The 25626-nt window shown below is 43.1% G+C and overlaps 2 protein-coding genes across 4 annotated transcripts in view; both read left to right on the top strand.

The window, feature by feature from the left end:
- Positions 1-8026, top strand: part of CASS4 (Cas scaffold protein family member 4) — a 36946-nt gene extending 28920 nt beyond the window's left edge. The window contains exons 5-7 of the mRNA XM_070472476.1: positions 412-1722; positions 2566-2643; positions 5888-8026. Of these exons, the coding sequence (XP_070328577.1) occupies positions 412-1722; positions 2566-2643; positions 5888-6298 (1800 nt within the window). The 3' untranslated portion in view covers positions 6299-8026. The remainder of the gene's footprint in view (positions 1-411; positions 1723-2565; positions 2644-5887) is intronic.
- Positions 8027-14406: 6380 nt separating this feature from the next.
- Positions 14407-25626, top strand: part of RTF2 (replication termination factor 2) — a 40234-nt gene continuing 29014 nt past the window's right edge. For 2 of the 3 annotated variants that reach the window (XM_020905221.2, XM_020905220.2), the window contains exons 1-4: positions 14419-14810; positions 18951-19045; positions 20201-20294; positions 22025-22164. In XM_020905221.2, the coding sequence (XP_020760880.2) occupies positions 14742-14810; positions 18951-19045; positions 20201-20294; positions 22025-22164 (398 nt within the window). In that variant the 5' untranslated portion in view covers positions 14419-14741. Of the gene's footprint in view, positions 14811-18950; positions 19046-20200; positions 20295-22024; positions 22165-25626 lie in introns of all 3 variants that reach the window. The other variant, XM_020905222.2, reaches the window with a different exon arrangement.

The raw sequence follows: 25626 nt of genomic DNA, 5'->3' as shown, positions 1-25626 counted from the left end.
GGGAGTTTGTTAGATGGAAAGCAAGGGGTTGGGTGGACACTGAGAACAGAGGAACCAGCTCGGACAGAATTAAATATAGCCGTGCAGGAGAGCATTTTTGGTTCAGAGAAAGGTAAGCAGCCTGAGTCGCTGGACCTTGAAGGAGGGGAGTGGCAGGTGTGGTGGCAGAGGCGGAGAGCGAGGAGACTCAAAAGGAGGCTGGAGCCAGACTGTGAAGGGCTTGAGTGGTGGCGGAGATGGGAAGCCACTGCAGAAGCTTGAACAGAGGCATGACCATCAGGCTTTTAAGATGCACAGTGCCCAGCGCTTGGTGGCTCCTCAGTGTAATACACATGCAATGCATCTCCAGAGTCACTCCCCCTGTCTTTTCCTTAAACTTAATAACAGGTGACTTTGTGTGGTTCTTCACAGAGGCAGAATATTCCCCCGACATCAAGCATCGCCTTAAGGAGAGGTGGCTGCAACACATTGCCAAGCCCTCAAAAATCGGAATGGGTTTATGACACGCCAGTGTCTCTGGAAAAGGCTGATGTAAGAAATGCATCTCCAAGTAGCTCTGTGGAAAAATCGGGGTACCATGCCCTCCCCAGGTGTATGTCCAGCTTCCACAGCCCTCCTAGCAGCAGAGCAGGGACTCTCAATCCACACCCACAGAGAAACGTGTCCATGCAGAAAAAGCTCAGTCTTCCAGAAATTCCTTCTTATAGCTTTCCACCAGCCAAGGGTGCATTCCCTTTGGATGAAGGTGTCAGTTACAAGGTTCCTTCAAGTTTTCTGATCCCCCGAGTGGAGCAGCAGAACACCAAGCCGAACATTTATGACATCCCTAAAGCGAGGCCGAGGGACCCCCAGGCTGAGAAAGAGCTGGGGAAAGCCACCATGCCTTCAGAGAATTCCTCGGACCATAACTCCCCGTGGTTTCCCAGCCAGGCAGCATCACTGTCCCCTGAACCAGACAGCTCGTCCGTGTCCAGCTCCGGCAGCAGAGCCAGCATTCTTTCCTCCTGCTCCTCCACATCCACTGACTCTTCGTCCAGCTCCTTCTCAGAGGAGTCAGCCAGAGAGCCCCCCCTGGACCTGGACTTGGCCAGAGAAACGGTCACAGCTCTGCAGCAGAAGGTGGCCAGCTCTGTCGGGGGCCTGATGCTCTTTGTCAGTAGGAAGTGGAGGTTCAGGGACTCTCTGGAGGCCAACATCGATGCAATCCGCAGGGCCGCCGACCGCACAGAGGAATCCCTGAGAGAATTCCTGGATTTTGCCCGAGGAGTCTGTGGGACCACGTGCAACCTCACCAACAGTAATCTTCAGGCCAGAATTAGGGATCAGCTGCAGACGATCTCCAACTCCTACCAAATCCTGCTTGAAACAAAGGAAAGTCTGGAGAGCTGCGATTGGTCCCTGGAAGTCCTTGTGACTGACAAAATCCAGAACAGCCCGGATGACCTGGAGAGATTTGTCCAGGTGGCACGGACGGTTCCGGAAGATGTCAAGAGGTTCACCTCCATCATCATTGCCAATGGGAGGCTCCTCTTCAAGCTGAACTGTGAAAAGGAAGATCCGGTGCAATTGACCCCAAATGCAGAGTTTAAGCTTGCCAAACCCATCCAACTTCCCCAAAGGGAGATTGAATCCTATCAAAGGAACACGCCTTTTCATAAGCAAAAAGAAAGCAAACACTCTCCTGAACTATTAGAGAAGAATAGGACAAATGTTTGTGAACAGGTGAGTTCAGAGTTCCATGTGGTATAAATAAAATATAAAGTGACTTTGCATTTTTATCTGGAGTGGTCACCCATAAGCTAGATGCTGAGAATCTATTGTTTCATCTTTGGGGAGGCATGAGTTCCATTTTCCAGAAATCAAAATTCATGAAAGTAAAATTCTGTATGAGATCTTAGTAAGAAGAAAGATAAGTGTTTTAATATTAAGACAAACAGGATGTCTTCTGGACATTTTATGGTTTGGGGCTTACCTCTGATGCTAGGATAAAAAAGGATTCTGAAAACCTTTTGAAACCTGTTCTTTGAGCAAAATTTTTAATCTCACCATCAAGTTTCCTTGCACTTTGGAAAGTTATAAACTGAGTCATTGTCAGTGTGCTTCTTAGGAACAGAAGAGGAAGTATAAACACTCTTCCAAATTGTCCACGGTCCTAGCAGCCTCCAGACTCTAGTTACTCTTAGAAATACTTTCCTCCATGAGGTGAGACACTATAGTAAGACACCTTTAGTTCAAGAATTGCAAGTTGCAGGAGATGCAGCAGATAACAGGGGCTGTGTCACAGGAGAAGTTGGTGCTTTCAGCCCCAGTCTTGGGGTTTTCTGCTGACATGCCTGATGGTGCAAGAGCTTTAACACACTCCAGAGAAGCTGGACATTTAGATATTTTTCTTTTCTGGTTAAACTCTGTGTCCTTTGTTTCCGCTCTTGAGCTGCTAAAATCACCTTTGTTGGCAAAAGGTATCATAGGCAGAACCTCAACAAAAGCGTAAAAAGAAATGCTCAAGTTTTAAAGTGGATTAAAAGACCATTTTGGTTGGTAATTCGAAGGGATTTTATGTTTCAGAAATTGCCTCTCCTGGTAGAGAGAGAAAAGCCCATCTTGGAACAAAGGTCGGATGAAAACAGCAACTTAGAAACACAGGTAAGTGATGAAGCTGACTAACTCTCCAACCTTCTGATTGACTAAAACGCTTTATCCCCAGAGACATCTGCTATGAGTAATTCAACATCACAGCCCTGACCCACATGGGAGGAGACTTGGTTTTGTGATAGTTCTTCCTTATTTTAAGTAGAAGGAACCCTGGAGATGAACTAACCCAGTGAGCCCCCAAGTGTGGAACACGGTCCTTTGACTATTCTTTTTCAACATCCTTTTTTTTCTGCAACCCCTGCCGTTGGCTTAAATAATAGACATTTATTTTCTCACAATTCTGGAGGCTAGAAATCCAAAATCAAGGTTTGTTTCTTCTGAGGCATCTCTTTCCCTGGCTTGTGCGTGACCATCTTCTCATTGTGTATACACTTGATCTACCCTCTATCTCTTCATCTGTCTGACATTCTGTTTTAATGTTTCTGGTTACAACAGAAAAACCATTTTGGTTTGAAGCTTGTGTCCCTTCAGCACTTCTTTGACATATGATGTTCTTTTTTAAAAAAAAATCAAGGATGTTATCACTGTGCTTAATTATAATCGGTTACCTCCTATTGCTGGCAAATGACACTAGTTTTCCATTTACCAATTTAAACACTTTTAACAAGTAAACACTGGATTGTTTAAAGACAAAGATGAAGCCAACTGAAGTTAAGAGGAAGGTAGAAACTTCATAGCGTGTGAAGGTTTTCTTTGCATAACTGAAGCCTGGGAACCAGTGAACCCACTCAACTTTCTGGCTGGGGGATCAGGGTAGGCAAGAAGGGAGAGAGTTATTCAATGATATGGATAAGATCGTTGCCTTTTCAGAGGCCAGCTAGGATAATAACCCAAGCCTCCTGATGCTTAGTTCTGCAAACTCCAAACCCCAAGCTTAGTGGCCTGTCACATTGCTAAAAGTCATGCTATTTCATTCAACATGAAGTCTGTCTTGGACTAGCGGTTCTCAAATTTGAGAGTGTGTCACAGTTTCCTATAGGGCTTGTTAAAACCCAGAGAACTGGGTCCCACCCCAGCGTTCAGAATACAGTAAGCCTAGGGTAGGGCCTGAGAATTTTCTTTTCTAATAAGTTCTCAGGTGCGACAGGTGCAGTGGTCCAAGAACCACACTTGGAAATACCCTGCTTTAGACTGACTGCTTCTTAGTGTGGGTGGAGGGACCACTGACCATTGGGTGGGCAATTCTCCATCATGTGGGATGAACCACTGAGTATCCCTAGTCCCCTGACTGCTGGTATCCTGTGGTGCTCCCTCATCAGTGTGACAACCAAGAATACCTCCAGAGGTTTCCAGCACCCCAGGATAAAAGACAGTACATTGTTTGTTTACCTACGGATGATATTCTCAAGCTAAGATGCCAACATTCCAATTTCCCAGATGGTTGCTTCTCATTTCTAGCCTCTGAAGCATTCTTCTCATGCTTCCTGCCCCTCCAAGAGTCTACCACAGCCAACACTCCAATCTTTTCTCTGTCACTTGTCCTTGTTTGTGCTGCTACAACAAAGTACCATAGTCTGGGTGGCTTGCAAACAAGAGAAATTTATGTCTCACTGGCCTGGAGACTAGGAGTCTAAGATCAGGATGCCAGCATGGTCAGGTTCTGGTGAGAGATCCCTCCCAGGCTTCAGACCTGGCAGAGGACACAGTCGGGAAGCAAGCTCTCACATGACCCATAAAAGAGCACTAATCCCCCACCCTGGGGGCCATGAACCACTGGGGAAGCCCTAATTCTAGTCACCACCTCCCAAAGCCTCCATCTCCTAATACCTTTACCTTGAGGGGTATGAATTTTAGGGAGACACAGTCAAACCATAATGCAGTCTGAGTGCTTCTGAGCTGTGAGTTTTGAGATCTTAGATTGATAAAAGGGTGCCGTTTAACAAAGAATGAGAATTTCAGAATTGTTGACTCGGCTTAGAGCTCCAGAACTTTTTTTCAATATTTATTTATGTATTTGGCTGCACCAGGTCTTAGTTGTGGCATGTGGGATTTTTAGTTGTGGCATGTGGGATCTAGCTCCCTGACCAAGGATTGAAGCCTGAGTCCCTCCACTGGGAATGTGTCTTAACCACTGGACTGCCAGGGAAGTCCAGCCCTCCAATCTTTATTTTGCTAATTGAGTGACCCTAGGTGACCTCTTCTCTTCTGGGATACTCATTCTCCTCACCTACACCTAACAAAGGGGCTTTTGATTGTTACCTGGGGTGGCTGCTACTAAATTTGATGCTGAGAATCTTTCACTAGTGAATAGGCTTTGGCGCCACATTGCAGAAAATAAAATTCACGAAAACAAAATTCTAAATGAAACTTTAACTAGCAAGTAAAATAAATATTTTAATCTTAAAGAAAATAGGTCAGTATATTTTGATTTCTTCTGGAAATTTGGGGGATTCAAGTTTACCTCTGATACTGGAATTAAGAAGGATTTTTTAAGAATGCTTTAAAACATGTTATTTGAGTAAATTTTAAAATCTCACCATCAACTGTCCTGCATTTTTTTAAATTTATAAATTTAGGGGACTTCACTGTGGTCCAGTGGTTAAGACTTTGCCTTCCAGTGCAAGGGGAGCTAAGTTCCCACATGCCTCGAGGTAAAAAAAAAAAACGAAAATGTAAAGCAGAAGCAATAGTGTAACAAATTCAATAAAAACGTTAAAAAAGGATCCACATAAAAAGAAAAAACGAAAAAAAGGTATAAATTTAGTCATTGTCAGTAAATTTCTTAGAATGGGTTTCTAATGGTTTGTTGGGAAGACTGAATATAATTTTATGTATATCTAATATGAATGATTATATATAACACAATATGTAAGATTATAAGGACGCTTTAAAAAAGGGTTTCCCTGATGGCTCAGCAGTAAAGAACCTTCCTGTCAGTGCAGGAGATGGCAAGGACCCAGGATTTGATTCCTGGGTCAGGAAATTTCCTGGAGGAGGAAATGGCAACCTACTCCAGTATTCTTGCCTGGAGAATCCCATGGACAGAGGAGCCTAGCGGGCCACAGTCCATTGGGTCACAAAAGAGTTGGACAGGATTTAGCTACTAAACAACACAACATGCTTTGAATTAACATTAATTTGTTAGGCAGAATGTTGCACCTGCTCATGGGGCTTCCCAAACAAAACTATACTTTTTCTTATAAAAAGTCTGCAAATTAAGCAAAAACAGGAGAAGAGAGACAGCCATAGCCTGTCGCTCACATCTCTGATCTGTTGTCTTCTTCCCCTTCTCTAGAATCCTAGCTCCCTGGTCCCCCGGCCTTTGAGTCAGCAGAATCCTGAGAAGAAAACATGCCTTTCTGAACATTGCCGTCTCTATTTTGGGGCGCTCTTCAAAGCCATCGGCGTGCTCAACAGCAGCCTCCAGAACAGCCAGCCCCCTGAGACCTTCATCACACAGAGCAAGCTGGTCATCACTGTCGGGCAGAAGCTGGTGGACAGGCTGTGCCGGGAGACCCAGGAGCGGGACGTGCGCAATGAGATCCTGCGGGGCAGCAGCTGCCTCTGCAGCCTGCTCAAGGACCTAGCACTGGCCACCAAGCACGCGGTGCTCCAGCACCCCAGCCCCGCCGCCCTGCAGCACCTCCGGGCCGAAGCCAAGAAGCTGGAGCAGCACGCGCAGCAGTTCCGGGGGATGTTGGAATAAGCCTCCTTCTCCCTGTCAAACTCTTCACTTCAGTTGCACACCCACAACCTGTGCAAGTCTGTCGTCTGGGCAGAACCAACCTGGGAGTGTACAATGGATGGCAACTGTCATGGTGCCCAAACCCAATGTTACCGAGAGTCTGGGCAACTCCAGGATATTGGCTTATCCCACAGAGTCAGGGAGGAGTTAGGTGCGAAGAAAGGACCTATCGTGTAGGGCCAGTGTATGAAATGAGGTTGTGGAATCCAGTGTTTTATATTAGCTCAATGTGTGCCTGTTTTAAGTTCATTCATTCATTCAGTACTTATTTATTGGGTACCTATTGTATGTTAAATTCTAGGTGCTGGGCTTGTAGCACTGAATCAGACCAAAGCTTTGCCTTCAGGGCATTTACAATCTAGTGGGGAGACAGACAAAAGACTAAGAAATACATACACAATATATTAGGTGCTAGGGAGAAGCCTACTTTTGGGCTTCCTTGGGGGCTCAGTGGTAAAGAACCCACCTGCCAATGCAGGAGACGTGGTTCGATCCCTGGATTGGGAAGATCTCTTGGAGAAGGAAATGGCAACCCACTCCAGTATTCTTTCCTGGGAAATCCCATGGACAGAGGAGTCTGGCAGACTACAGTGCATGGGTTGGCAAGAGAGCCGGACATGACTGAGCAACTAAACAACAGGGAGAAAATACAATATGAGAATGGGGGTAGACATTGTTTTCAAGTGATTGATTTCTGTTGCATCTGCTAGAAAATGTAGTAAAATTTTCAGTTTGGATAGAATTAATTCTGAGAGACTGGTACAAATTCTATATCTGTGACTTACACCAAATATGTATATATATATTTGCTGTTTTATCTGAACAGAGTTAAACAAGCATGTTATAAGTAGCAGTAATTTGCAACACAACATGTTCTATTGGGTTCCCTATTTATTTTGTACATTATAGATTCTGTGTTGATAAATTCAACACATGGATCAAACATTTAGTATGTTAAATCAGAAAAGGTTTATACCTCAATAGTCTCAAATGTGTTACCATTTATAATATTATGTCAATACAGTCATGAATTGAAATATCCTTTGCACCAATCTTTTCTTTGGAAAGATGTTTGATCTGTGTCACTTGGGTTCTGGCATCAAAGCAAAATGTTTATTTGTGTCACGCAAATGCATCTCCCCAGAGTGTGCAAGGAGAGGAAGTAGAAACCAAGTTTGCACATGCAAGGCTAGCTCTGGAAAAGTAGAGCCAGGAAGTGTGGTATAAACAGCATCCCTATCACTGGGCACAGATCTGAGAGTGGCCCAGAATACCACCCCCCCCAACTCCCCCACGCCAAGTCAAATACCTCCTCTTCCTGTCCTCGCAGCTGGGGCTTTAGCTCACGTTTCTATGGTTACATCATCACTTCAAGTGGAGGTTTATGTCTTCTATGTGCCCCTCTGCCATGAGACATCTCTAGGCTGGAAATTACCTGAAATGGTACCAGCTGCAGTTCCTATCCACTACTCTGCGCTTATAAATTGTTGATGACCAAAAGACTGATTGTATTCATCGAGTTACTCTCGGTCCCTAAAGAAGGATCCTATCCTGGTGAGGCTTGGTTCTCTGCACTAGAATGGAGACATTTTCTGGGAGCAGCTGTGATCTGTGTCAGTTAGGACTCTTTCTCATACCATCTCTCTTAAGCAATAAAAGGAATTTATTGACTCAAGTATCTTAACATAATCCAGGGACAAGTTGGCTTCAAAAACAGCTGTTTTGGGTACCCCTAGCAGATTCATCAAGGCCCAATTTCTGAGTCCCACTTTCTCTGTGTTAACTCTCATGGTTTCAAGGTGTCTGCCATGAGTTATGGTCTTTCTTGGTCTGTGGCCAGAGGAGAAGAAAGAGTCTTGTTTTCTGCTTGGACTAGTTTAGATCAAATGTCTGCCCCTAACAATTCCATGGTAAGATGGGTGTATAATACCCAAGGTGTCCTAGACCTGGGATTCACCCCTACACACACACACACACACACACACACACACACAGAGCCATGTGTTCCTAGACAGATAAGGAGATGGCTCTAGCAAGAACTGTGAAATGTCTTCTCTTACTTCAAAGTAACAAGTCAGCCTGCCTTAATCTCATGGATGCTGAGAGAAGACATGAGATTCTGGGGTCAGAGACCATGTCGGGAGTACCCAAGACCACCCTGAGGCCCCCTGATTCAGTAGGAAGCTTCACAGGTTCCCACGTATAGTGTCTCACCACTCTAATCTATCACAATGAAAGGAGACAGAGCAAAATCTGCAAAGGGAAGGGTCATGTGGGAATGAAGCGCCAGGGCAGGCTCCGGCTGCCAAGAGTCCTCTCCCTGGGGTTACCTAGGACCCCCTAATTCCCCCAGCTGGGAGCCATGACAATATACAGGGAGTGTTGCTGGCCAGAGACACTCATGACAGCCTGGCCTCCAGGGTTTTCACTAGGGTTGATCATGTGTGAGCCTCTGTGTGGCATGGACCAAAGTTCTGGACTCTTTGAAGGGAAGCAGGTGTCCTGTGTGAATCACATTGTTTGTACAAACAGTTTAGGCCCTGCTCTATTCTTATCAACTCAGGGATGGTGGAAACCCTCCCTGAAACCAAGTTCCTATATAGCCGCCAAAGACAATCTTGCCAGCAGGCCTTTCTAAGGATTTTAGTCAGACCTGTTATTATGTCAACTCTCCTGCACAGAGTCAAAGGCCTCCTCTTACAGCCTCACAAGTGGTTACTGATTCATTTTTTAAAATAAAAAAAAATAATTTATTTATTCTTATTTTTGGTTGTGCTGACTCTTCATTGCTGCTCATGGACTTCCTCTAGTTGCAGGGAGCATGGGCTGCTTTTGTTCGGTGCATGGGCTTCTTATTGCAGTGGCTTCTCTTGTTGCAGAGCACAGGCTCAGCGCTCATGGGCTTCAGTAGTTGTGACTCCAGGGCTCTTGGTTGTGGCACACAGGCTCAATTGCTCTGTGGCACATGGGATCTTTCCAGCCCAGAGACAGAACCCATCTCCCCTGCACTGGTAAGATGATCCTTAGCCACTCTACCACCAGGGAAGTCTGCTAATGCTTCATTTTTACATCATTTCCCCATATCCCTCAAGTCCCAGGGGCAACACAAAGGTGTGTGTATGTGATGCTATGCACACAAAGGGTTTGCATCAAAGCTATAAAAAACCCCTGAACCTAGCAAGCTCCCAATCTTTTATAGCAGTCTCTGTGTAAACCTGACCAAGCTTTGCCTCAGATGGAGACTTTATCTTTATGACACTGGACAGCAAACAATCCTGCCCTTCGGCTCTGGAGGAAGACATTGTCTCTGTCTTCCAAGGGGGTTTGCTATATATATCCTTGACAAGATAGTCTGGAACAAAATGCCAAGCCAATGTCTCTGTTCAGAAGACATGCAGAAACACGAGAGACCCCTGGAACGCCGTGTCCCAGCTGGAGCCCCTAGCAGTGAGAAATGGCACCGTAAAGAGGAAGGGTTGCTCCAGGGGAGACACCAGTCAGGGTTCGCTCCAGGAGGCAAAATGACGTGTTACACACTAGTGATAGCAACGGGGTGTATCTATTAAGTGATGACTACATTTCAGATACTGTTCTAATGCTTTAGATGTTTTAACTCATTTAGTCCTTTATAAGTGACGTAGTCTCCAGTAGGTAATGAACAGGTCCCACGTGGTTTCAGAACACTATGTATGTATGTACCTATGTATGTAGAGAGATAGAATGATCGAGAGATAGAGCCAAAAAGAGAGACAGAGACACCACAAAGAGACAGACATCTGGAGCTATATCTATCTATCTATATATATATATATTTCTTTTTTTGAAATCAGTTTAAACCAGGGACCTTTGGCAACAAAGTGTAAAACCAAAACCACTGGGTTCAAAACTTTGAAAACTGCTGCTCCTAGCTAAATGGGTTTCCTTCCTTTTTTTTGAAAGAGAGCAGTTATGGGATGAGTTTCCACTGATTGATTTAATAGAATAATTACTTCTGAAAAAGTTGTAAAGTTGGATAAAATCACAATTTTTTAGCTTTCAGCAGCTTTTTGCTAAGTCTGTTTCTTCAACATCCAAAATTCTGTACTGTTTCCTCTCGAAGTAGGAAGAGGAAATGGTGGGTGTATGGTGGTGGTGGCGGCAGCAACATGACCTCAATTAAGTTAAATTTCCTCAGGAAGATGGAAGTGGTGAGAAGCCTCATTTAGAGATCTTTCAATGTGATAGTCACTGGGGGAGCCAAGAACCCAGTTGGGTGGCAACTATTTTTCTTAACAAAGCATCTTTAAAAAATATTATGTTCTCCCCAAGTACGCACCCCAGGTCTCCCGAAGCTTTTTCCTTGCAAGTTGCCCATATTTGTTGGTTATTTGCTAATGTCCTTTTCCTTTCCTTCATTCACTTAACAATCATTTATTGAGCATCTCCTATCTGCCCAGGCCTCTTCTGATCACTAGACGTGCTGCAGTAGACAAAACAAAGGGTCTCATCATGTAACTTTCTTCTCAGCTGAGGGAGATCGAATACCGGGGCCAGAGTGAGGGTGAAGGCCAGTGAGGCACTCTCTTTGGATGCAAAATGCAGGCGGGCACACCCAACACTTGGTAATCAAGATAAATTATATTTTGATATAACATTAAAAAAATCTAAATTACTGCAAAAACTCCTTGGTGAATGAGACATCAAAAGTTACATTTATAACAGGTTATCAGTGATGGTAAATGCAAGGAAGAAATTAAATCAGGGTAGTGGATAGGGTGATGTGCAGTTTTTAAAAAGATTTCTTTATTTTTTGGCTGTGGTGGGCGTTCACTGCTGCACTCAGGCTTTCTCTAGTTGCTGCAAGTGGGGGCTACTCTTCTTCACAGTAGGTGGGCTTCTCAGTGTTCTGGCTTCTCTTGTAGCGGCCCACGGGCTCTAGGAAAGGTGGGCTCAGTAGTCGTGGCACGTGGGCTTAACTGCTCTGTGCTATGTGGGATCTTCCTGAACCAGGGATCGAACTGGTGTCCCTTCATTGCAAGGCAGATTCTTAACCACTGGACCATCAGGGAAGCCTGAGTTGTTTGTTTGTTTGTTTTGCTTTTAATCGCCCCCTGCAGCATGGGGGATCTTACTTCCCCGACCAGCAAGCAAACCCATGCCCCCTGCACTGGGAACACAGAGCCTCAACTACTGGCCCGCCAGAGAAGTACCAAAATGTGCCTTTTCAAATGGAGAGGTCTGGAAAGATTGCTCTGAAGAGGGGACCAGGAGCCAAGTGATGATGCATCACTGAAGAGAGTCAGCTTGGCAAACGCGGGGGAAGAGTGTTCTGCAAAAGGAACAGCAAGGGGAGTGTGCAGAGTCCACCTGGAGAGCAAACATAAACCTGGAGAGTAAATGTATACCTGGAGAGTTCTACCAAGCGGAGGAGATGCCAGTGTGGGAAAGAAAAATGAATGACATGAGCTGGGAGGTGTAGTTAGGAGCCCAGTTCATGTAAGGCCCTGTAGAGTCCTGGAATAGTTTTAATATTTCACTAAAACTGCAAACGAAAAGTAACTTTTGTCTTGAATTACTGTGGCAATCACTTCCATTTTCTATTTTATTTTAACTGTCTTTGGGACACCCTCCCAAGTGTAACCTTAAATGAGGCTGGGAAATTCTTTTCAGTTTTTGGCCATGCCAAGAGGCATGTGGGATCTTAATTCCCCACAGGGGACTGAACCTGCACCTCCAGCATTGGAAGCATAGAGTCTTAATCACTGGACCACTAGGGAAGTACTCAGGCTGTGAAATACTTAAAGAATCCTAACACATAGTTTTGCATTTTTGTTTTTGTTCTTTCACGCTGACTCTTAAAACGAGTTGTTCTGCATATAAGCTTTTTCCAGACAGAATTTAAAACTGCAGCTTTGGAAGAGCATATGGGCAGAGCTAACAGGAAATAAAACCCTCAATGGTTTAGAAGTTGGAAGTATTTGGGAACTATTGTAACAGGCAGTAGAAGCACTTAAAGTACTGGTTCTTAGCCTGGGCTTCAGGAAGCCATGAATAAAATGCATATAAGTATAAACTACAGCTGGGCTTCCCAGGTGGCTCAGTGGTAAAGAATCCACCTGCCAATGAAGGAGACAAGGGTTCAAACCCTGGGTCAGGAAGATCCCCTGGAGAAGGAAATGGCTACCCTCTCTAGTATTTTTGCCTGGGAAATGCCATTGACAGAAGAGCCTGGCGGGCTACAGTTCATGAGTCACAAAGAGTCAGAGACGACTTAGCAACTAAAATAACAAAACAAACTGTAGCAAATTTTCCCAAGTGCTTATGGATAATTTTTCTGGGGAATAAGTCCAAAGTTTTCACCAAATTCTCCAACAGGTCCAATGACCCCAGAAAGGTTAAGGAATACTGATTTTTTTAATTGGCTGAACAGCATGTGAGATCTTAGTTTCCTGATCAGGAATGGAACCATGCTCTCTGCATTGGAAAAGCAAAGTCTTAACCACTGGACCACCAGGGATGTCTCTAAGGAATACTGATTTTTGGTAGAAGGTAATGGTTTTCTCTATCATGATTTCACTCCTCTCCTGCCCTTCAAGTTCACAGCTTGATCCAGGGATCAAACTTGTCACCAAGGATCCTCACAAGGGAATATCCTTTACTGGCTCGTTCAACAAAGACAGTGGGAAGAAGCAGCAGATAACAGACCTACTTCCCAGTGTGGCTGGAAATGAAATACTCTAATGAAATAAAGGCAGAATACAATGCCTGACAGCTCTCAACACAAACTAGTTGCTACTGATGATAAAAATAAACCTGTACATTTTAGCTGTGTATAGTCTGCAACACATAGTAGCTTAGAAACCAATATTCTAAAAGAGGAAACCAAGGGGGAAGAGAAAAAGCATCCAGCTGCCTGAACTTTAACGCCCGCATAGTCATTACTACTGGGTGTCATCAGTAGCTTTGGGGGGAGGAGGTGAAGGATCCTGGCATCTGTGGTTAGATGGGCATCATTTGAGAAAGCCCCTCCCTCACCTCCTTCCCCTTCTACTTCCCTGATGTGTGCCATGGACCTGAGACATCTGGCACATCTGAGCCTTAGGGTTGTCACTTGGATAACAGAAGGTGCTATACTCCCTACTAAGGTTGAGAGGACAGAACGCAAAAATGCTTCCAACTCTCCCAGCAGAGAATTACAGCTTGATAAAGAGCAGCTAATTTTGTTTATTTCGCCCCAAATGAATTTGGTGAGGGGTAGTTGTACTTGTCCGAAAAGAACACTGGTTTGAGAGTCTGCTTAAAGATCCTTTGTTTTTGCTATTCTTTGTTTTTCTGTCCACTGCTTTAAGAGAAAACTAATCTTAGAACCCATCCCCAGCTCTCACTAGCTGTTTAACCTTGGACCAGTGCTTCTGATATTTCCAGCCTTCTGTTTCCCTACCCTAGAAATGAGATTCTGGTTGAATGAAACTTTTTTAGGGTCTGCTGGTCAACCCTCTCGGAATGAATCTGTACTTTTTGGTTTATGGAGGACTGAAGACTCTTGCAGGCACTGAGAATGCAAGAGGGAGTAAAACAAAGTCCCTAGGGAGTTTACAGCTCTTGAGATGTTAATAAAAATAAATCAGGCGCCAATCAGAGACCAACTGATTAAAGGATTTTTCTTTTAATTCTCATTAATTGCAGTATCAGATAACTCAATCATCTAGCCCTTGAAGCTTTCTAATCCACATACACTGTATTTTCTGTTCCCAAGTGGGGAGTAGTTTTAGTCTTTTTGTTTCATTTTGATCAAGGTGGAAACACCCAGTCCTAAAAGGTCTGCTTTACTAGCAGTGGATAAGCTTTCCTCTAATATTTATAATAATTAAAGGAACCAGTGAAAAGATGGTCAAGAGCATGAAAGCAGACAATCATGAATTTTAACAGGTTTTGCAAGGGTTTTGAGTTTTATAGATATGATACAGTTTGTCTCTCGGAAAAGGCATGGAAACAACAGTTTTTGGGGTGGGGACCCAAAAACAAGGCTGCTGCTCCTGAGTCGTCCCCACCCGCGCCGCCCCCTGGACCCCGCCCCGGAAGGGTGGAAGAACGATTAGGCGGATGCAGCAGGAATCCCACGTCCGCCTGAAAGATGAAGGGACTGGCTGCAGCCGGAGAGTAGGAGTACGCTCTGCGCGAAGCTAGCACCAAGACCCAGCCTTCGCTTTGCAGCTGCCCCCGCTGCGGGGTCACGCCCAGCGCCTAGCGACGCTCTCCATAGCAACCAAGACGCCGCACAAGCCCTTCCCCCGCCTCGCCCCGCCCGTCCGCGTGGAGACTGGCGTATTGCGTCATTGCGGTGCGCCGGAAGTGAGTCCTACAGTCGCCAGGGACTCCGGAAGCTGCTGCGGTAGGTGATTGCTCTGGACTCTGTCGGCTTGCGATGGGTTGCGACGGAGGAACAATCCCTAAGAGGCATGAACTGGTGAAGGGGCCGAAGAAGGTTGAGAAGGTGAGTTACGTGGCCCCAGTGGGGCCTGGAGGTGGTGCGACCTGCGATCGCTCCCAGGAAGCGAAGCAGTGTGGGAGGAGGAGCTAGCGGGTTTCCACATAACAACCTTGCTTATTTATCCCTTTCGGAGAACTCAGAATTAACCACAGTGTTAATAAGGGACATTTATTGACTGCGGGCTGTTGCCATTCATCCGACAGTACGCATAATATGGGGTGTCTCATGTAATTTTCAAAACAGCCTTACGGGTATATACTTTCAGAAGCCTCACTTTTGAGACTTGGAAATTGAGGCTCAGGAGGAGAAATTTGCAAAGCTAGTAAGTGGCAGAACCAGGATTTGAAGTTTGTCTGCTGCTAGTAACAATGATACAAATGGTCGCTGTTTATTGAGTTCTGTACACGCTAACTTCGTTTTCTCAGTGAAGTCTTCTCAAACTGTTAACCTTTGAGGTCAGGGCATCCACTTAAAAAGTAACCACCGTGTACGCTGTGTTCAAGTTGATTACTGTTGGTCTCAGAGGGTGGCTGGGCTTCCCTGATAGTTCAGCTGGTAAAGAATCCGCCTACAATTCAGGAGGCCGCGGTTTGATTCTTGGGTCAGGAAGATCCGCTGGAGAAGAAATAGGCTACCCACTCCGTATTCTTGGGCTTCCCTTGTGGCTCAGCTGGTAAAGAATCCGCCTGCAATGCAGGAGACCTGGGTTGGGAATATCCCTTGGAGAAGGGAAAGGCTACTGAACATTTTCCAGTGTTCTGACCTCGAGAATTCCATGGACTTTATAGTCCATGGGGTTGCAAAGAGTGGGACAGGACTGAGCGACTTTGACTTTTAACTTTCAGAGGGTGATAAGCTCCTGGGGGCTGAGGCCACACCTTTCCCCCCCCCTCAACTAGCAATATAAATACGGTAGATAAACGCAGGTTTGAATAATCCATAATTCTCACCAATGATTGAGCAAATTATGTATTATAATTTCCCTGCTTTTGTTGTTGTTCAGTCGCTAAGTCGTAGGCTACTAACAGGGAAATTGAGTCAGTAACATGACCAAGATCACACAGCTGTTAGGTAATGAAGCCAGAATTCCCATCCAGTTATTCAGGATTTCAGAGTTAGCACCAGTGATTACTTTTTAATAATAGAAGGTGTTTAAAGTACCTAATATTAATACAAGTGACTGCCACACTGGGTGGTCCATGTGAGTCTCCAGTCAGTAGCCAGAGAAGTCTTTAAGTAAATTCCATGTATCACTACTGTATTTAAATCACTACTGTATTTAAACCCCTCCAGTCATTTCCCATTATATTCAGAAAAAAAGTCCCATAAGACCCTGTGTGATCAGACAGGATGTGATCTGTTTACCTCATCTTCTGCCCTTCTCCAGTTCTTTTATTCTGTTTCAGCTCAAAGGCCTTGTTCGTCAACCTGGAGTTTAATTTCCTCAACCTGATATGTTCTTCACTGAGACAATCATATCATTTGGTGGTGGTTTTTTTTTTTTTAAACATCAGTTAATTCTTTACTGAAATGTCATCCCAGCCCACCATAGCCAAAATACACCTCTCTTCTGATCACTCTGTCCTCTTCTGCTGCTTTACTTAATAGTGCTTATCACTATATTTATTCATTCTTTATGTCTATTTCTTGTGTAGACAGGGACATGTATGTGTCACTTTTGTGACCCCTGTGATGTGTCTGCCACACAGTCAACTTCCAACAAATGTATATGGAATTTGAGAGTGAATGAACACCTACGTGTTGGCGTGTACCCTCTGATCACAGCTACGTGTGCAGAGATTAATGCTGGGTAGCTACCACTTGTGTGATTGAGCTTTTACCCAAATAGTATTTAGCTCAGTTTTGTTACCTTGAGCCCAGAACCGAAGAGGAGTAGCTTATTGACAGGCTTGGCTAAGAATAGATGTCAGAAGGGGAAAGAAATGAAGAAAGGGTGATCTGAAACAACTAGAGTACTCAGGCAGGGTGGATTTTTATTATTCTTATTCACTCAACAGATACGCATTAAGTGCTTACAGTATACACTTCTAGGCCCTGGGGATATAGCAGTGAACAGAGTCCAGCCCTTGTAGAGCTTGCATTTCAGATAGGTGTATAATAACATTTGTCAAATCACATACAGTATGTTTGATTTGACCCAAGACATTCCTCAGGTTTAAGACCTTGGGTGGACCAAGTTTTAAATTGGGAAGGAGTAGTTCCTTCCCTGTCCCCAACTCTCCCAGGTGGTTTTTTTTTTTGCAGTGAAGGACTGTGGTAAAGCAGGTGGGAGATCTAGAAAGTAGATACTAAACTTGCCTAGTGTAGCTTTTTAAATCTACAAAAAGTATGGTACATCAGCTTCACTGATAACAAGTCTCTCTAGGGGCTCTCTACAGTGTGGCTGATGATAAGAGCTATTTAAGATGCCAAAATGGGGCTGTTGGATCTTGGGACCGAATAAGACAACATCTGCTGTAGTGTGGTGGGGTTTTTGTTGTTTGTGTGTTTGGTTTTGTTTTAAACTATAGAGGGAAGGACACATTTATCTGGATTAACAGATACTAACTACTATACATAAAATCAGGATGAGATGGTTGGATGGCGTCATTGACTCAATGGACATGAGTTTGAGCCAACTCTGGGAGATAATGAAGGACAGGGAAACTTGGCGTGCTACAGTCCATGGGGTCACAAAGAGTTGGACGTGACTGAGTGACTGAACAACAAATACATAAAATAGATAAGCAACAGGGATTTACTGTATAGCACAAAGAATTAATACTAATATCTTGTAACAGCCTATAATTGAACATAATCTGCAAAAACCTCAAATAACTATGCTGTACACCTGAAACTAACACAATATTGTATATAAACTGTACTTCAATAAAAATAAATAATATAAAAGTTATACAAAATAATACAAATGTAATAGAGAGTAGCGATTAAAAGCATGGTCTTCAGAGCCCACCTGCCTGACCTTTTATCTTCACTCCTCTGCTGGAGTGTGTGACCTTGACACGCAACTTAACTTCTTGGTACCTCAGTTTCCTCTACTACAAAGATAAGAATCCTAACTCATAAGTTTTTATGAGGGCTGAAAGATGCTGAAGCTGGAGCTCCAATACTTTGGCCACCTGATGCAGAAAACTGACTCATTGGAAAAGACCCTGATGCTGGGAAGGATTGAGGGCAGGAGGAGAAGGGGATGACAGAGGAGGAGATGGTTGGATGGCATCACATCGATGGATGTTAGTTTGAGCAAGCTCCGGGAGTTGAACAGGGAAGCCAGATGTGCTGCAACCCCTGGGGTTGCAAAGACTCAGACACGACTGAATGACTGAACTGAGAAGACTTACGTCACAGAAACTGTCTAGCACAGTACCTGGCACTCAGTAAACCCTTAAATAGTTCCTGCAAAAATTAAATTTGAGGGAATTTAAATTCTTTATTTTTTCTTCCCTCTTTTCCCCCAAGTGTGCCATCTTGTTACATTATTCGGGTTTGACATTTTAGGAACAGTAAAGAGTGGGACATGGGATATTAAATAGGTGGAAATATCATTTGAGGGCTTTGGAGGGTCTCAGATCTGAATCTTTAGAGTGTGGATAATGACTTGATATGCCTTGTAGTGGGTACTCTGCAAAAAACGTTTCTGTTAGGTGGGTGATTTTTGTAAGGAATTATACAGTCTTTGTGCTGAACTTCTTTTTTTTTGTTTTTAATGCCTGTCTTCTCAATTCTTTGCCCTTAAATTCTGCTACAACAACTTTGGAGCTGTTCCCACTGTTAGAAATCAACCTGTACTGCTTGTTTTTTCTGTATGAGCTTCCTAGTTTACTATTAGGATATAAATATTAATATTTATATGTAATTGACAAGCAATTTAGTGACTTGATGTAAACTTTTTTTTGTACACATCATATATAGAGGGGCGTTTATTTGACATACTATTTGTATGTGTGGCTATTTGACGTGTGACTTTTTAAATCCCAGCTTCACGTGTCAGTAATTAGATTTAAAAAGCAAAAATCATCACAGCATGGTATTACTGAATAAGCCTTTATATATAGAATTCTGTGGAGCGTGTGTCTTTCAAAGGAGAAAATTAACTGAAAGGATTTTTTTTTCTCTTCTCAGGTCGACAAGGATGCTGAATTAGTGGCCCAGTGGAACTACTGTACTCTAAGTCAGGAAATATTAAGACGACCAATAGTTGCCTGTGAACTTGGCAGGTATAGTTCCCTCACTTAATGGAGATGAGTTTTTATTACATGGTGTTAAAAAAAGAATTTTAACGTGTAAATGCAATTCTTGATTCATCAGATATGAGTGATCTCAAGCAAATTTGTGAAGCTTGGGTTGTCATTCCCTTTCTCAGAGCATACTTCTGCACTTTTCTCTTTAGTTTGGTTTGTTTAATCCATGGGTTGAAAACTCAGGGGCCAATAGGAGGGAGCTAAGTTACAAACATAAATGCATGAAGGACCCATGTGGGATCAGTAGGGCATGGTGAGGACTGGGTGAACTGGAGAGTTCATGTTCCCTGGTGTTCCAGTGGTTAAGACTTGTTCTCACTGCTGAGGGCCTAGGTTCAGTTCTTGGTTGGGGAACTCAGATCCCACAGGCTGCATAGCAAAAAATAATAATAATAAAATAAAAGGCAGCCGCTATCCAATTCCAGCTTGTTGTTACATTTCAAGAAGGTAGGCTGATTTCAGAACATCTGATTTTTTCCCCCCAGGGAAAGTTGAAAATGTGTACTTTAATTATTTTTATTAATAATTTTATTTATTTGTTTATGGCTATGCTGGATCTTTGTTGCTGAGCAGGCTTTTCTCTGAGCGACAGGGGGCTACTCTCTAGTTCCAGTGCACAGGCTTCTCACCGTGGTGGCTTCTCTTGTTGTGGCACACGGCGGTGCTCAGGCTTCAGTGTTTGCGGCACAGGGCTCATAGTTGAGGTTCCCAGGACCCAGAGCACAGGCTCGGTAGATGCGGCACACCGGCTTAGTTGTCCCTCGGCAGGTGGGCTCTTCTTGGATCGGGGATTGAACCCGTGTCTTCTGCACTGGCAGTCAGATTCTTTGCCACTGAACCACCAGGGAAGCCTGAAAATGTTTTATGTTAAATTTCCCAATTTAAAAAATCCTGGTTTGGGTCACATTCAGTCCACTGACTGTCAGTCTACATAGCCCTTGATTTAAACTGGTTTCTTTCTTTGTATGCTTTGGAAATGGTTGAGACAGGATTTAATTTGCTTTTTTAGGAGTGCGAGGACATTTCTGTTATCAGACGTAAATGACTTTGGATTGTACTCAGTTTAGTCTTCTTCTTTTGGATGAAGGTTGATTGTTGCCAGAATGTCCTGACTGATCTTTATTGTTGCAGACTTTACAACAAAGATGCAGTCATTGAGTTTTTATTGGACAAATCTTCCGAAAAGGCTCTTGGGAAGGCAGCCTCTCACATTAAAAGCATTAAGGTAAGACAGGTGATTCTGAAGTGCTCTAGGGGGTCTCAGTGGTTAAGGTTTATTGTATAGAATTCATATGTGTTTTAGACTGAACTTGGAAATTGGAATTCCAGTCCCATCCAGCCATCTAATAAAGGTGTGATTTAGGACAGTCACTTTAAGTTCAAGCCAGAAGTCCCCACACCTGTACTTAACTGTATTATAAATCTCTGGTGACTTAATGTGTGTGAAAGAGCTTTAAAAATTCTCAGTGTGCTATATAAATGTTAAGAGGCATAATTTTTTAAGTTAAAACTCAGCTACTTGAAATTTTTTATTCAGAAGACACTTTTATACAATTAGAGATTTTTATAGATAGATCACTTTTCAGTCATTGTGGTTATCTCCTGCTGATTAGATGTTCTGATTGACACATTTCTATCACAGAAGTGGAAAAACAAGTTTTTTAGTAAAGGAACTTTGTTGAGAAGACAAAATCTTTCCAATCTCATCAGTGGGAGAAAAATCAAAAAAGTAGTGAAAAATCTGAGAACTGCAAACTTGTCAGACACTTCCATCTCACTTTATGTGACTTCATCTCACTGTGTGTGACATGTTGAGGCCTCATGGCTTGTCAGAGGATTGCTTAAATCAGAGCCACAACCCTGACTCCCAGGCTGAGGCTTTGAGTTTTTTCCTTCTCCTCTTTCTTTTTTAAGTTTTTAGCTTATTACTATAATAGGCATTTTGTTTGAGCTTTAGGGGATAATAAAAGGATACAGGGATTTGGAATAGTTCATTTCAGACAAATTAGTAATTCTGAATTGTGGCTGATGGTCATGCTGTGGAGATATCCATGTCGATTTTTGTCATCATTTCCTTGAGAAGAAAATTTATTTCTCAAAAACCCACAGTAGCAGAATTACCTTATCTCAAAAATGTGATGACCACTGAAATTAACTTATACAAGTCTGTACTTACAATATATAATGTATGTGGTTGAACTTTTAATTTTAATGCAAAATTTTTTTCTAAGAACTCATAACTCTATAAAGACAGGAGGATTCAAATAAAACAATGCAAAAGTGATTATTACTTTAATTAATAATCCACAAATACCCTGAGCAAAGAACCTAATGAATACACACTAGCTCTCAAGCAAGAAGTTGACAGTTTGTGTGGTGGCTTTCCTTCCGACGTACTCAGCTGCTCCCTGGAGTTGAAATCAAATTGGTGCAGTTAATTATGAAGAAATGCCTTAGATGCTGAAGTGAGGCCGTTAAGTCACTGCTTGTAAAATTGAATTTTGAAAACCCAAATAACTGGGTCTAGGAGTATGACAGTAATATCCAGCTGATAGCCTGCCTTGGACTCATTAGACCGTAGCCTCACAGATTTTACTGTCTCTTCAGCTATTAAATTAACATGGCAGGTCAGTAATATGTACAGCCTGACTGAGGCTTCATTAGCCAGGAAAACAGGTGTTCCTTTCCAGGGGATACTATTACGAAGCTTTCTTCCCTTAGTGGGATAAATTTTCATGTCCAAAGTTCCTTTGCCTTATTTAGCAAAATGCTAGTAAAATAGAAATTAATAATTTGCTGGACAGTGCATTTAAAAAATCTTGTTTTCTGTCACAACTTATGGTTTAATTTCATTTCTGTGTTAACTGATGCAAAAGGAAAGTAGAAAAAGAGGTTTGGATGGGAAGGGACTAGAACAATAATTAAAGCAAAGGAATTTTTGATGTTTTTTCACAGAATGTGACAGAACTGAGGCTCTCTGACAACCCTGCCTGGGAAGGTGATAAAGGAAACACTAAAGGTGACAAACATGACGACCTCCAGCGGGCACGTTTCATCTGCCCTGTCGTGGGCTTGGAAATGAACGGCCGACACAGGTAGGTAGTCAGTGTGGACAGGTGACGTGGACTGTGGGTAAGTAATCCCAGGGCTATTATGAACTGTGCTGTAGCTTCATAATCACACTGGTTTCTCTAAGGTGTCTTTTGGTTAGGGAAGCGCTCCAGCCAATCTGGAGTGTTTTGGCACATCTGTACATGGCTGTCTAAGAGACATATGTACATTGTATGTGGAAAACTGCATCAGAGGAACCAACCACCCAGCTCTGAAATGAAATAACCTAAGGCTTCATTGGTTTGTGGAGAAGGAAAACTTAAGGCCCAAGGATCTTGTACTTTTAAAGATTATATTCTTCAGAGAGTCTGAATGGAAATTGTTTAGGCCTCTCTTAAAGTTTACATTTAGTGGTGACCTTGTGAGGTGATGGGTATGTTAACAAGCTTGTTTTCGAGGATTATCTTAACAGTTTATACATATAGCAGATCATCAAGTTGTACACAAATATACACAATTCCTGTTTGTCAGTTATACCTAAATAAAGCTGAAAAAAAGAAAAGTAAATAAAATGAAAGGCCAAAGTTCACGAGAGATATTCTGAGGAATGAGATTTGCAACTAACCTTGTTGTGTGTGTGTGTTGTGTACATACACAGTATTTTGAGGTAAAGTTCATAATGTAAAATTGATCATGTTAAGGTGTATGTTTCAGTGGCATTTAGTATTGATCCAGTCAGAGTGTTGTGCGGCCGTCACCCCCATCTAGTTCAAAAACCCCCTACCCATTAAGCAGTCCCTCCCCGTTCCTCCCCCTGCCTCCATAGAATTACACACTACGTGACCTTTTATATCTGATTTCCCACTTCTTTTTAAGAAAACCGTGGTTCACCCCAAAAGAGGAACTTAGCAGAGACAGTCTCAGCTCCGGGGGCTTGAGCAGGGGTTACCTGCAGTACGTTGCTCCGATTGTGGTTTCCTCTAGATTTTCTTTTCACTTGCTAGTTAATCTCTTCTCCTTTTTCTCTTCTCAGTTCATTGAGCTTTGCCTGTTTTGGTTTTTCCCTGGTGCTATTTGTAGGACCTCCACACTAGAAAATTGCTTTGGGGGTTAGTTTGTATATTTAATATACAAAACAAAGCAGGTCAAAGGCTAACAAGAGTTTTGCCAAGAGAACGCACTGGTCATAGCAAACACCCTCTTCCAACAACACAAGAGAAGACTACACATGGAGAAGGTCTATACAGTCAGCAGAAACAAGACCAGGAGCTGACTGTGGCTCAGATCATCAACTCCTTACTGTCAAATTCAGACTTCAATTGAAGAAAGTAGGGAAGAACCACTATACCATTCAGGTATGACCTAAATCAGATCCCTTATGATTTTACAGTGGAAGTGAGAAATAGATTCAAGGGATTAGATCTGATAGACAGAGTGCCTGAAGACCTATGGACGGATGTTCATGATGCTCTACAGGAGGCAGTGATTGAGACCATCCCCAAGAAAAAGAAATGCAAAAAGGCAAAATGGTTGTCTGAGGAGGCCTTAAAATAGCTGTGAAAAGAAGAGAAGCGAAAGGCAAAGAGAAAAGGAAAGATATACCCATTTGAATGCAGAGTTCCAAAGACTAGCAAGGAGAGATAAGAAAGACTTCCTCAGTGATCAGTGCAAAGAAATAGAGGAAAACAGTAGAATGGGGAAGACCAGAGATCTCTTCAAGAAAATTAGAGATACCAAGGGAACATTTCATGCAAAGATGGGCACAATAAAGGACAGAAATGGTATGGACCTAACAGAAGCAGAAGATATTAAGAAGAGGTGGCAAGAACACACAGAAGAACTACACAAAAAAGATACTCATGACCCAGATAGCCACGATAGTGTGATCACTCACCTAGAGCCGGACATCCTGGAATGTGAAGTCAAGTGGGCCTTAGGAAGCATCACTACGAACAAAGCTAGTGGAGGTGATAGAACTCCAGTTGAGCTGTTTCAAATCCTAAAAGATGATGCTGTGAAAGTGCTGCACTCAATATGCCAGCAAATTTGGAAAACTCAGCAGTGACCACAGGACTGGAAAAGGTCAGTTTTCATTCCAGTCCCAAAGAAAGGCAATGGCAAAGAATGTTCAAACTACCACACAACTGCACTCATCTCACATACTAGCAAAGTAATGCTAAAAATTCTCCAAGCCACATTTCAACAGTACATGAACCGTGAACTTCCAGATGTTCAAGCTGGATTTAGAAAAGGCCGAGGAACCAGAGATCATGTTGCCAACATCCATTGGATCATCGAAAAAGCAAGAGAGTTCTGGAAAATCATCTACTTCTGTTTTATTGACTATGCCAAAGCCTTTAACTGTGTGGATCACAACAAACTCTGGAAAATTCTTAAATAGATGGAAATATCAGACCACCTGACCTGCCTCTTGAGAAATCTGTATGCAGGTCAGGAAGCAACAGTTAGAACTGGACATGGAACAACAGACTGGTTCCAAATAGGGGAAGGAGTACGTCAAGACTGTATATTGTCACCCTGCTTATTTAACCTATATGCAGGGTACATCATGAGAAACTGTGGACTGGATGAAGTACAAGCTGGAATCAAGATTGCTGGGAGAAATATCAATAACCTCAGATATGCAGATGACACCACCCTTATGGCAAAAAGTAAAGAAGAGCTAAAGAGCCTCTTGATGAAAGTGAAAGAGGAGAGTGAAGAAGTTGGGTTAAACACTCAACATTCAGAAAAGTAAGATCATGGCATCAGGTCCCATCACTTCATGGCAAATAGATGAGGAAACAGTGGAAACAGTGACAGACTTTATTTTCTTGGGCTCCAAAATCACTGCCGATAGTGATTGCAGCCATGAAATTAAAAGACGCTTGCTCCTTGAAAGAAAAGTTATGACCAACCTAGACAGCATATTAAAAAGCAGAGACATTACTTTGCCAACAAAGGTCCATCTAGTCAAAGCTATAGTTTTTCCAGTAGTCATGTATGGATGTGAGAGTTGGACTATAAAGAAAGCTGAGCACTGAAGAATTGGTACTTTTGAACTGTGGTGTTGAAGACTCTTGAGAGTCCCTTGGACTGCATGGAGATCAGACCAGTCCGTCCTCAAGGAATCAGTCCTGAATATTCATTGGGAGGACTGCTGCTGAAGCTGAAACTCCAATACTTTGGCCACCTGATGCGAAGAACTGACTCATTTGAAAAGACCCTGATGCTGGGAAAGATTGAAGGCAGGAGGAGAAGGGGACGATAGAGGATGACATCACTGACTCGATGGACATGAGTTTGAGTAAGCTCTGGGAGTTGGTGATGGACAGGGAAGCCTGTCGTGCTGCAGTCTGTGGGGTCACAGAGAGTCAGACATGACTGAGCGACTGAGCTGAACACTTGTTTCCATAGGAAATGTTTCTGTAGGAGAAATTCAGAAGAGTGATGCTTTACCCGATGCTGCCAGTTGTCCTCCTGAAATGTTGTAGTGTGTCATACCC

This window comes from Odocoileus virginianus, chromosome 9, assembly GCF_023699985.2.
Source record: "Odocoileus virginianus isolate 20LAN1187 ecotype Illinois chromosome 9, Ovbor_1.2, whole genome shotgun sequence".
NCBI classification, from domain to species: Eukaryota; Metazoa; Chordata; class Mammalia; order Artiodactyla; family Cervidae; genus Odocoileus; species Odocoileus virginianus.
The sequence above is the reverse complement of the archived record's forward strand: the minus strand, read 5'-3'. Positions and strand labels throughout refer to the sequence as shown.